The sequence below is a fragment of the Danio rerio genome, chromosome 5, assembly GCF_049306965.1.
Source record: "Danio rerio strain Tuebingen ecotype United States chromosome 5, GRCz12tu, whole genome shotgun sequence".
Taxonomy (NCBI): Eukaryota; Metazoa; Chordata; class Actinopteri; order Cypriniformes; family Danionidae; genus Danio; species Danio rerio.
The window spans coordinates 78,416,629-78,428,227 of NC_133180.1; the positions used below are offsets into that span (position 1 = coordinate 78,416,629).

At 37.5% G+C, this 11,599-nt stretch overlaps 1 protein-coding gene across 15 annotated transcripts in view; it reads right to left on the reverse strand.

Annotated features, from left to right (window-relative positions):
* The window catches only part of prrc2b (proline-rich coiled-coil 2B), a 44,757-nt gene extending 33,663 nt beyond the window's left edge, over positions 1 to 11,094 (reverse strand). For all 15 annotated transcript variants that reach the window (XM_073951703.1, XM_073951709.1, XM_073951706.1 and 12 more), the window contains exons 1-6: positions 10,926 to 11,094; positions 7,274 to 7,452; positions 4,793 to 4,970; positions 2,890 to 2,992; positions 2,720 to 2,783; positions 1,851 to 1,994 (exon numbers count right to left, since the gene is read on the reverse strand). In XM_073951703.1, the coding sequence (XP_073807804.1) occupies positions 1,851 to 1,994; positions 2,720 to 2,783; positions 2,890 to 2,992; positions 4,793 to 4,970; positions 7,274 to 7,388 (604 nt within the window). In that variant the 5' untranslated portion in view covers positions 7,389 to 7,452; positions 10,926 to 11,094. The remainder of the gene's footprint in view (positions 1 to 1,850; positions 1,995 to 2,719; positions 2,784 to 2,889; positions 2,993 to 4,792; positions 4,971 to 7,273; positions 7,453 to 10,925) is intronic.
* Positions 11,095 to 11,599: the final 505 nt, after the last annotated feature.

An 11,599-nucleotide genomic window follows, 5' to 3' on the forward strand; every position in this document is an offset into this window, starting at 1 on the left:
CAGCCATACACACCTCTGACTACATCATTCACCGTCTCCAGAAATGTGGACAGGGCTACGCTTTCAGAATGAGCCAGTGTTGGACAAAACCCCACATAAAAAAGGCACCCCAGTGGGCCGTGGAGGTATTGCAGCGGGTGCCAGCAGTTGTTATTACTAAAACATTGTTAATGTATGTAAAAATATTTACAATTCATAATTTGCGAAATTAAACCACACATTTTTATTATGCATTCATTATTTAAATGATTCAAATGGCCAAATGCTTTAACTCAAGCCGCCTTTCCACTGCACACGACATTTGGACATGACCGTCGGAATACGCCCCCTTGTGGCAGCTGCACAGTATTTTCAGTGTTGTCGTGCACCACAGGGGAGAAGCTGATTCTCACGGTGTCCGAAATAAAGGAGGGCAAAAGCAAGAGCCTTTATTCTCTGCACGTTTACATGGTTTAATGGATGAATGAATACTAGAAACTCATAGACCGCTAAAATATTGGAGGGAATGTGGAGACGACATTAAAAAATGTATATTTTTTATTACTTTCTTTCTCACATTTATGAACAGAAAAGTTTTTTTATATAGACTTTTTATAATGAAGAAAATAACCAAGTAAACTCCTATATTGTTAATACATCATATCCGGCTGGCCGGCCGCGTACGGTCTAGTCGCAGGAGTTTATATATTTCAACGGATCCGCAGCTCAATTTGGATCTGAATTTTACGCATACGTAGATGATCGGAGCTCCCGGACTGCTCTCCATTGGAAATGAATGACTTCCGGTCTGTCGCTTGCAGTGGAAAAGAGGCTTTAAAATAGGAGATATTGTTATCGAGTATTCCGATAAGGCTATTTCTTACAATATAACATTTCCATAGAAAATGTTCACTTTCATTACCTATTTGTTTATTATTTATCATTCTTTTATTTTATTTATTTGATATAAAAATAAACAGGATAGACAAGATCTAATTCATTCTAACTCAGAGTAAACAACCATGTAAAGGTGCAAACATTCAGTCTTTCAAACACAGATATTCGCACTCTGATTGGCTGTTGTCATTTTCCCGCCATTAGTGTTTATTTTCAGCTCTGGGTTCAGCTCCAGCCAATAGCAGAACAGAAACTACTTTGAAGGCGGGGTTAAAGTTAACAAGATCTGATTGGTCAAATTTAGATAAACAACCAATGCATAAATTGAATGCAATTAATCACATGTCTGTGATGCGTGGTAGGCTCATGGTAACCTTTGATTTGGCCCACCATCCCATCTGAGAAGAGAGTGATGGAGATGGTTTAGATGGTGTCATTTCAAATTTAAAATGACAACCTTTAGTCTGCTTGTTTTATTGTAAAGCCACAAAAAAAAGCGAATTGAAATGAAATGTTTAAATTTAAATGCTGTAATTTAGTTTATAATGTGCATACTGTCACCCGACAGATAGAGGACAGTGCAGAGACTTTAGTGAGCAAATCAAGGCAAAGGCAGACTCTGCTTGACTAGTGTATTCAGTGTTCAATGTTTTATTGCAATAAGTTATAATTAAATAATTTCTATTTATTTTGAAATATTCTGAAATAAATAAGGGAAATTACCCACAGCAACTTTATTGTAAAATAGTTTGGTATATTCATCTTCACCCCACGGCTCTCAATGATATTTGGTTTTTTGCCCTTCATATGAAAATCTTTGGGCATCCCCGGTATGAAAGATTTACTATCATCATGATAATTTGCATTTGTGCTTTGACTGAACGAAGCTCTCAGGGTGTGGAACGAGTAATTAATGACCGAATCTTCATTTTTGGGTCTTTAATCGTAACGTCGGTGTGTAGAGCTGGACTCACTCTGCGGGCGGAGGCTTGGTCCGGGCCCATACGACGGATCGAAGACGCTTCTTTCCTTGCCAACTTTGTCCTGTTCTCCTGCTGCCTTCAGCGTCGGAAAATCCTCGTGAGAGAAGGGCTGCAGTCGGCTTGAGACCTTTAAACCTGAAACACAATCACACACATTTGAGTTTTGTTTATTTATTGGCATTCAGCAACTTATGCATATTTCATGTAAAAATAATGGTGAAAACGTGACATAATAATAACTTCAGAATTCAGTAAGAGATGATCCAAACAGAAACAATTACATTACAACATGTTCAGTTCAACAGATAACACAAACACCACAGATCAAATAGCATTTATATTTATTATATATTATTAGCATTACAAATTATACTCCAAGGTGTTGCTTTAAATATGATTTTTTACAGTATAAGCATTTCAATGCATATTGTACTGTGTATGTGTAAAACTAAGAGCTGTGAATAGTAATAATAATGCCATCAAAATAAAGTGTTTCTCATGATTTACTTTATCATCACAATATTGAGCCGAGCTAAAAAATTACTTTAAAATATATATTAAAAATCATAGCAAAAATGTTCATATATCAATATATATTCATGGTTATACTGTATTTTGTTTATAGTACTAGTCAAGTTTAGACACATGAATAGGTATGTGTCCTTTTGACTGATACTGTACTCTGCATATGAAGAATATCGGCCGATATACATCGATATCGGTACTTATTTAGTCTGATATCGGTATCTGAAATAAAATTGGTCATGCTCTAATATTAATATAACACACATGCACAGTCTTGACATGCTGAATCATTGAATATCTGCATATTATCCGCAGAGAGAGCTGAAAATCATTACCATCTTGATCGACTGCCTTTCCATTGAGCTGTGCCCATTGCTTTGGTCCACCTGTACTTGTGCTCTGCAGGAACAGAAAACACACACACTCGTGATTATAACCTTTACTCATACACCACACTCACACACGTGATTATGACCTTTACTCATGTACAACACACACGCCGTACCTCCGGGCTGGTTATTGGCATGGGCTTCTGAAGATTGGACACAGATTTCTGTAAAGCCAGCGGCGGCTGCGGCTCCGGCAGCTGTGCTGATGATGCAACGGAACTGCAGGAGGAAACACACACACACACACTCTGATCAGCCAATCAGATGACAGATTCAATGCATATCAATAAATGCATCAGCTCACATCCAGAAATAGAGCTGGGTATTTAGAGAACAAAGTAAAATAAAGAGTACGAGTGTTTCTAAAAGTGCAGCTATGTTTAGCATCTCCAATATTAACCTATTCTTTTTATAAACAAACTTAAATAGATAATGCAATAATAATGCAAGTTCTCAAATATTAATAATAATAATAATAATAATAGTGTTTGTATGAGTATTTAGGTAGAGTTTTGTTTGGAAAATATGAACTTAAAGACACCAGCTATGTGTATTTTAGTAGATTAATGATGTGTTGACTCGGTTACTGTGAGATTTCAGTCAATATTTCAGCACTTTTTAAAACCATAACATGATGAAGAGCATAATATTGTATTAGATACGCCATGCAGAGTCTGCTTTGAGGTTAGCATCTGCAGCTAAAGCACACACTGCTGGAAAATGTCACCCGAGTATAATATTATGAATATTTTGGGTGCGCTGCCCCTTTAAATCATAGCATTTAAGACTGAATATTTGCTGTGACATTGAAACAGATCCACTTTATCTGTATGATAACTGCAGCTGTAATAACATCCTCATAATCTCCAAACACACAGGACCGACACCGTCACATGAGCATCTCTCCTTTTGCACACAAGCCTTTAATATATGCAGATCTGCACGACACAATCAGTGTGACCTACAGATGCACCTGCTGTAAACACACACACACACACACACACACACACACACACACACACACCTCAATCTGTCCTTCAGTTCACACTTAGAGCTGCAGTGCAGTTTATATCTTAGTTTCTCTCTGTAAATAAGGCTGCCATTACACCTGTACGTCTTAAAGATCATGACACTTCACAATTCTCAATAGCAAAGCAGAACGGCACTAACAAACAACACAACAGTATTCAAATATACACATATTACGAAGTATATAAATATGGTCACTGTATGTATTAAAGATGACCTTTCTGTCGAGAGCAGAGAGTGAGTTTGTCTTTTATTATTCGTTTATTAATAATAAGCTCAGCTGACAGCAGGAATATAGCGCACTGTCCCTTTAAGAGCTGCACAGATGCAGTACACTGATGCACATGCATGTTCATCCTCAACTCTTACTGTTTAATCATCGCATGACAAGAAAAACTGATCACGTCACATGATTCTACATGAAATTGAGCTGAAGAAGGAGGAGGGATTTAATCAAAGTCCCTTTCAAAAAAGTCTGTTCACTCGGCGGCCATATTTGTAACGCCCTCGGGGAGCACATGCCCACCCAAAATCCTTTATAAATGAACGGGCAACTCCTGAAATCTCCAAATCTGCTTGCTGAACTCTGGATTGAATTACATATTACAAATCAACAAGGCGTCACAGTGGCTCAGTGGTCAGCACTGTGGCCTCATAGCAAGAAGGTCTCTGGTTTGAGTCTCGGCTGGGTCAGTGTGTGTTTCTGTGTGGAGTTTGCATGTTCTCCCCGTGTTGGTGTGGATTTCCTCCGGGTGCTCCGGTTACAGTCCAAACACATGCGCTATAGGGGAACTGATCAACTACACTGGCCGTAGCGTATGAGTGTGAATGTGTGTATGGGTGTTTCCCAGTACTGGGTTGCAGCTGGAAGGGCATCCACTGTGTAAAACATATGCTGAAATAGTTGGCGGTTCATTCTATTCTTGACAGAAGATCCGTGCTCATGATAACACTACACTGTGCGCTGGATATGAATGAGAAGTGTCTGACCTCTTTGGATCGGGTTGATCCTGCTTGTTTGCCCATCCTGTACCGTCTTTGGGCACGATAATCACGTTGGGATCGTTTCCTTTACTCTCAGACTTCAGACTCGGCAGGTGAGCGGGAGGAGGCATTCGCCGGGCTGCGGCCACTTTACCAAGACTCTGTAAGCCATGACGTGCAACAACTGCAGGACGAGAGGGGGAAACATCATACACACTAGGCCTGCATGACATTAGACAAATCTCACATTGACATAATTAGCAGTTCTACAATACATTTTGCAATACAGAATTGAAAATTGGTAAGGAGTTGTTCACAGTATTTCCTCTAATGTTTGTTCTTCTGGAGAAAGTCTTATTTGTTTTATTTAGGCTAGAATAAAAGCAGTTCTTAATTGTTTTAAACCCATTTTAAGCTCAATATTATTCACCCCCTTCAGCAATATTAGTGTTGGATTGTCTCCAGAACAAACCACTGTTATACAATGACTTGCCTAATTACCCTAACTTTACCCTAATTACCCTAGTGAAGCCTTTACATGTCACTTTAAGCTGAACACTAGTGTCTTGAAGAATATCTAGTCTAATATTATGTGCCTTCATCATGATGAAGATAAGAGAAATCAGTTATTAGAGATGAGTTATGAACACTATTATGATTAGAAATGTGAGAAAAAATATCAACTTTATATATAAACAATCACCAGATGATTTAAATAGCTTGATTTGCAAATAATCTATTAATCTATATTGATTTTGGCGATTCAGTGGAGGAGCGAATCATGCATCAAATGTAATAAATTGCAAGCACAGATAAACAGAGCAAATATAAAAGTGAAATAAACAGTGCTTCACAGTTTCAGGGCAATCAAATCACATTCAGATACAGAAATAAAAAAATAATTATCAAATACAAAATACAGCAAAGACTTCACCATTTCAATAATTCAGAATTATTGTCTAATTAAGATACAAATGGGAAAATTGCTTGCGCTTGGATGCTTTAAACTCTCTTTTGGCTTAAAAAAAAAAAAGCCTGCAAATAATAAACTATCACTCCGTCATGATTAAACTCAGCAGTAACTCCACAAATCTCATGTATGTGGAACCGTGGCTATATATCCTCAATATAATATATACAATCCTAAACTACATAATCTCAATCTAACATGGCAGATCCTGTGATGTGATTACTGCAGATGCACATATTGGGATATGGTTGCTGAAACTATATATTGTGCAGCCCTAATACACAACACTCACACAATCATTTTGAGTGGACGCCCCCTGGGTGATGTTTAAGGACAATAAGAGGTTCCACAAATCGTTATAAATTTACAGTGTGCCTGAAGCAATTCGGTTACGTAATAAATGCAAGCAATCGGTGGATTATTATTTATTATTTTTAGTAATTATTATTTATTATTGAATTTTTTCCCCTCAGTTTTTTGTTTGTGTACTTGATGTTAAGTGTTGGTGTTTATTGTGTTAAGCGTGTCATTCTTGTAATATGTGAAGCACCACCATGTCAGAATGAATTGCCCCAAGAGGATTAATAACCTAAACTATATTTACAGTATTAATACTTGGCAGCACGTTTGAGCTGTGCTCCATGCTTCAAGAATCAAATGTATGAAAGGATTTTCCAAACGCAATTGCAAACTGTATTGTCAACATGAATGCACAAGTTGTGACACAATCCAAATGCAACTGCAAATCCCAAAATTATATGCAATATGCATCATTTGAAGAATGTGCGGATTATCTTAAACAATGCAAATAACACATCAGCCACTTTCACACAGTAATACCAAGAACATTCAGCAGTGAACTCAAATGTGCAGATCTGCAGAAATTAGCTTGACAATGTGTAAAATAAATAAATTAGTTAAAAAAAGATGTTTGAATGATTGATGGAGATCGAAATGACAATCTGCTGTAATATGTTTGTTTATTTATGCATATAATCATTTATTACTACCATCTATCTAATATTACTCTCTTTTAAAGTGTATTGTTTTTTTTAGTTTATGTTTTATATTCTTATTCAGTAAGATGCCTGAATGATTGTAGAAGCTCTTGCTGTTGCAGGACAACACAACATGAAAAACATTACAAATATTTTCTGTTTAAATAAATATGAATTATTAAAGATGTGTGCTTGGTGATCAGCTCCTGAACGTATAATTCTGCCAACACCTGAGGAGAACTGTCTGCACGCAACACTCGTGAACGGCAGGTTAACATCTCCAATATGGCCAGAAATTAAAGATGACAGATTTGTTGATGGTGTGACGAGATGATTGACAGGGCTTGTAACTAAGCAACAGAATAATCCCTTTGATGAGAGGGTAGCTTTTCCCCAAGCTTGCACACTCTTCTGTTACACACTCGTATGTGTGCACTTTCTACACAAAAATAGACACTACACGTGTAATAGGACACAGTATGTGTCGTGTGTGTGGGATGTCAAAGTGTCGAGGCTCACCTGTGGTTTTCTGAGTTTCTATTGACTTCCCCTTGTACTTGTCAAATAGGCTGAGTGATGAATACTTGCTTTTCCCATCCTTGGACTTGGTAATTTGCCCCAAACGATCGGACATTGCGATGTAATGTCATCGAGTATGGAAATTTTTCTTTGCACCTCTTCCTCAGTACCGTCAGATTCTGCGGAGAAAAGTATAATAACGTGAGGAGACAAACCTACCTTTCCTGAACACATCCACACACAAACACACACTAGAGCTGAACGATATTGAAAGAATGAGATATTGCAATATTTACCCAAGAACAATAAAATATTGCAATATGAATACAGTTTCAGCACATGCTTGAACAGCTCTATTTGACACTTTTCTGAGGAGTCTAACAGTATTCAGGGACAGAAATGTAATTTTCTGGTGCAGATATGTTGAAGATCTTAGATCAAGTCAAATATTGCTTTGTTTTGACCTACAGGAGAAATAGCAATCCATTAAAACAAGCAAGATTATCTGCCAATGCGGTGAGTAAAATAATCGCATTTTGGCTGTAAAGTGTAGAAATTTGGACTAGAAACAAGATAAATCCTATCTATTTTGTATAAGAGCAATTCCATGCAAATGTCAACCTTTCCATGAGAAAATTAAGTTTTCACCAAAATACGGAAACAGTTTCTTGTATTTTACAGTACTTTAGACACTCAAAAATGCATCTGTCAGTGTTTTTAAACTATTCTATTAGATTTACCAAAGTCACACAAGTGGCAATTTCACATCCGTCACATCCATAACGGAGAGATGTCACATCCATAACCACACTTTTCCTCATAAATGTGGAAATATTGAATAAAATAAAAGCAAACATTTTAGTTTCATAGAGAGCCACCTTACATCCTTTAGATTAGCATCGTTTCTTTTGGGTTGTGCAGATTAATTCACAGAATTTCTACAAAGTATGTTGTATTGTGCAAACCTGTAGACTTTGTTGCATCCATAACGCTTGTTTTCCTCATTTAAAGTACATAACATGTTCCCAGATTTATATTTTTCTGTCCCCTTAACTCTTTTGTTCTGGAAAATATGAACCAAAGTTTAATATAATGTTTACGGACACTTTCTGTGCAAATGTATGTTTTGAGTTTTTACTGCAAATGTCACGTCCATAACGCTGGAATTGCTCATAAATAATTTAAATGCAATGAAATATTTGTTACACCTACAAACATCATAATATTTTGTGTCCAAATGTTCTAAACGCTCTTGAAATGCTCAGTCACAGGCCTTACAAACACACGCAACTGATAAAGCACAGGCTAATGATGAGACTAATGCGGATATTACAATATCGATACTGAAACAATATAAAGTATAGGCATGAGCTGGTATAAGATTCTAACAGTATGATAACCTCGGATAAAAATATCACTGTTTCCCGGTATTGTGATTACTGCTCTAAAATATATTCTTTTTAAGTGTCTGGGTAAAAACTAGTTTTTTTATTTATATTGTGTTTTTATAACACAATTTATTTTATTTATTTATATTAGAGCAGTAAACATGTCAGGCTGAATAATTCAAATCAATTTTTGACTTCTGCGGTCTTCAATAATTGCAAATACACAGGTTTCTTTACAATTTAAAACTGCATTTTAGGATATCTTTTCCGATACTATCGTCCTTTAATAAAAAGAAAACATAAATAAAAAATGTCACACATATAGGAATGGTGTAGCAGAATATTTTGGTGGTTTTAAAACCTTGAGTTTTCCAAACCGCGGTATTCACCCTATTCTTTGCCAACGAGCGGGCGCTGCCATTTAAATCTTTTTGGCTCGAGACTTCCGTTCTCATTCACTTCCATTCATTTTTAGACGTTAAAAGCATTTTTGCACCTGCAATTAGAACTAAACCGGACAGAAGAAATGAGAAACTAACTTCAGTAAAGCTGCTGACTACATGAATATCCTTAAAAAAAGCCCAGGCAGAGAATTCATTGTTTACTCCATGATGATGAAGACTTTAAACACTATTTTACAGCGGCCTCCAGCCATTATATGAGACAAACTGAGCACAAAAACAGCAAACTTACTGTAAATAATTAATACCCAATAATGCACTAAAATCAAAAGTTAATAACTAATGAAATTCTGCTGTGTTTTATTAAAGATTAACTCCATGAATTCATTGATGTTTACTAATTATATTCTTACTTAAAGAAACAATCATTTTCTTAAAAAATAAATAGTACACATTACTTAATCACAAGATTATATATATATATATATATATATATATATATATATATATATATATTCTTCCTCTAGATCTCAATGTTCTTTGGTTTATTTATTGAGGTTACGTTAGTTTAATATTCAGTCATTGGTTCAGTGAGAAGTTGTGACAGCTCCCTATACTGTTTAACACTCGACTGTGAGTATTCGGTCAGAAATCACATGTAGTACGAGTTCAACACAACATCAGCACTATTTAAATGTCTGTAATCAGTGTTGTATTGTGATGGTCATCAGCTGATAATATGATTTCACTATTAGGAATCTGCAAAGAATATTTTCTGATGGTATATTATTAAAGGAGAAAGTCCGAATGACAATCTAAAACCAACTTCAAATGATCCCTCAATGGTTCATTGCAATGGAACTGTAATTTAGAGCCTCAAACCACTGAAGTCCACTGCAAAGACAAAAATCCTGCATGTTTTCCTCAAAAACTGAAGAACGAAAGAAATTAACCTTGAATGACGAGCACACATTTATTCTGAAGCTCGTCTAATCATTTAAAGGGAACATGTAAGTGTGTGTGAACAATAACACACCTCTGTATACCCACACTGACCACCATCATCCTCCTCCTCATCATCATCATTATGAGAGACAGTGAATAGCAGCTCTGCTCTCAACACAAATACACACAATATCAGAGGAAATCCGCCAGAATATCACCGGGAAAGGTTATAATGGCGATTATTATGACACTATCGTGATTTATTCACGTCATAAGCATCATGCTAACGTTAAATCAAGCTAGAACTGTGAATCTCACTGCAGGATCTGCTTTACACGACAGAGCTGATGTATATTATTATAGATTATACACACACACACATCATACAAGGACAGACAGAAAGAGTGTGTATCGAGCTCATTTATAATCCAGCACGGTTAACGTTAGCATGAGGATGTAAACACCAGCTCTCCAGCACCATTACTGAATAAACAGCTCGTTTAAGTTAAACACACACATTTACACACGAATACACACACACTACAGTCTGCAGACACACGGTTTATCACAGTATTGCACACAACACCACACATATTTGGCCGATATTTCGCTCTGAGGGTTAGCGGAGCTGCTGCAGCCGTTAGCCCAGGATAGAGCCTCCACCGCGGGGAGAGACCTCCAGCAGAGCAGCCGGTAGACTCCCAGCGGCCCGAGCACCGAAAAACACCGGAGAAAAACTCCTTTAGCAGCTCTAATTAGTAACCTGAGCCCCTAATTAGCGCTTCATCAGCACTTGTTGATGAGCGAGCCGATTAAAAATGGCTGCCGCTCAGAACAAAGCGACACAAACACCGAGACATCCTGCGACAAATCGGGCCGAAACAGCGACTCCGTCGCCCGCTTCGAGCTCAGACTCACCGATTTAACGCTCGACCGTCACCTCTGTTTGCAAGTATCGATATATTTCCACCGGATGGAGAAACTCGACAGGATGGATGCAGATTTCGCTCTGTTTTTCTCGCTTCGCTTGTTGTCAGTTTCTGAGAATGAAGCTGCTGCTGTTGCTGCTGCCGCCCAGAGCGGATATGACGTCAACAGCGAGCCGCAGCGCCGCCCGCAGGCCGCTCAGCAGAACAGCACACATCCACACACAAACTAAAGAATACACATATATTACCACAACACACGCTCATGTGTGGAGATATCAGTGCAGGAGTTTATATTCCACATGTCTGCCTGTGTTTATGATTAATATTTGCATTTCATTATTGCTAAAAACGACTTTAATTTCAGTCTGGTCCTCTATTTTCTATATGCATGCATATATACACTCACCGGCCACTTTATTAGGTACACCTGTGCAAATGCCCGTTAACGCAAACGTCTAATCAGCCAAACACATGGCAGCAGCTCACTGCATTTAGGCATGTAGACATGATCAAGAGGATCTGCTGCAGTTCAAACTGAGCAGAATTTGGCCTCAACAACATGAAAGCATGGATCATCCTGCCTTGTATCAGCGGTTCAGGCTGGTGGTGGTGGTGTAATGGTGTGGGGGAGATTTTCTTTGGGTCCATTAGTACCAATTGAGC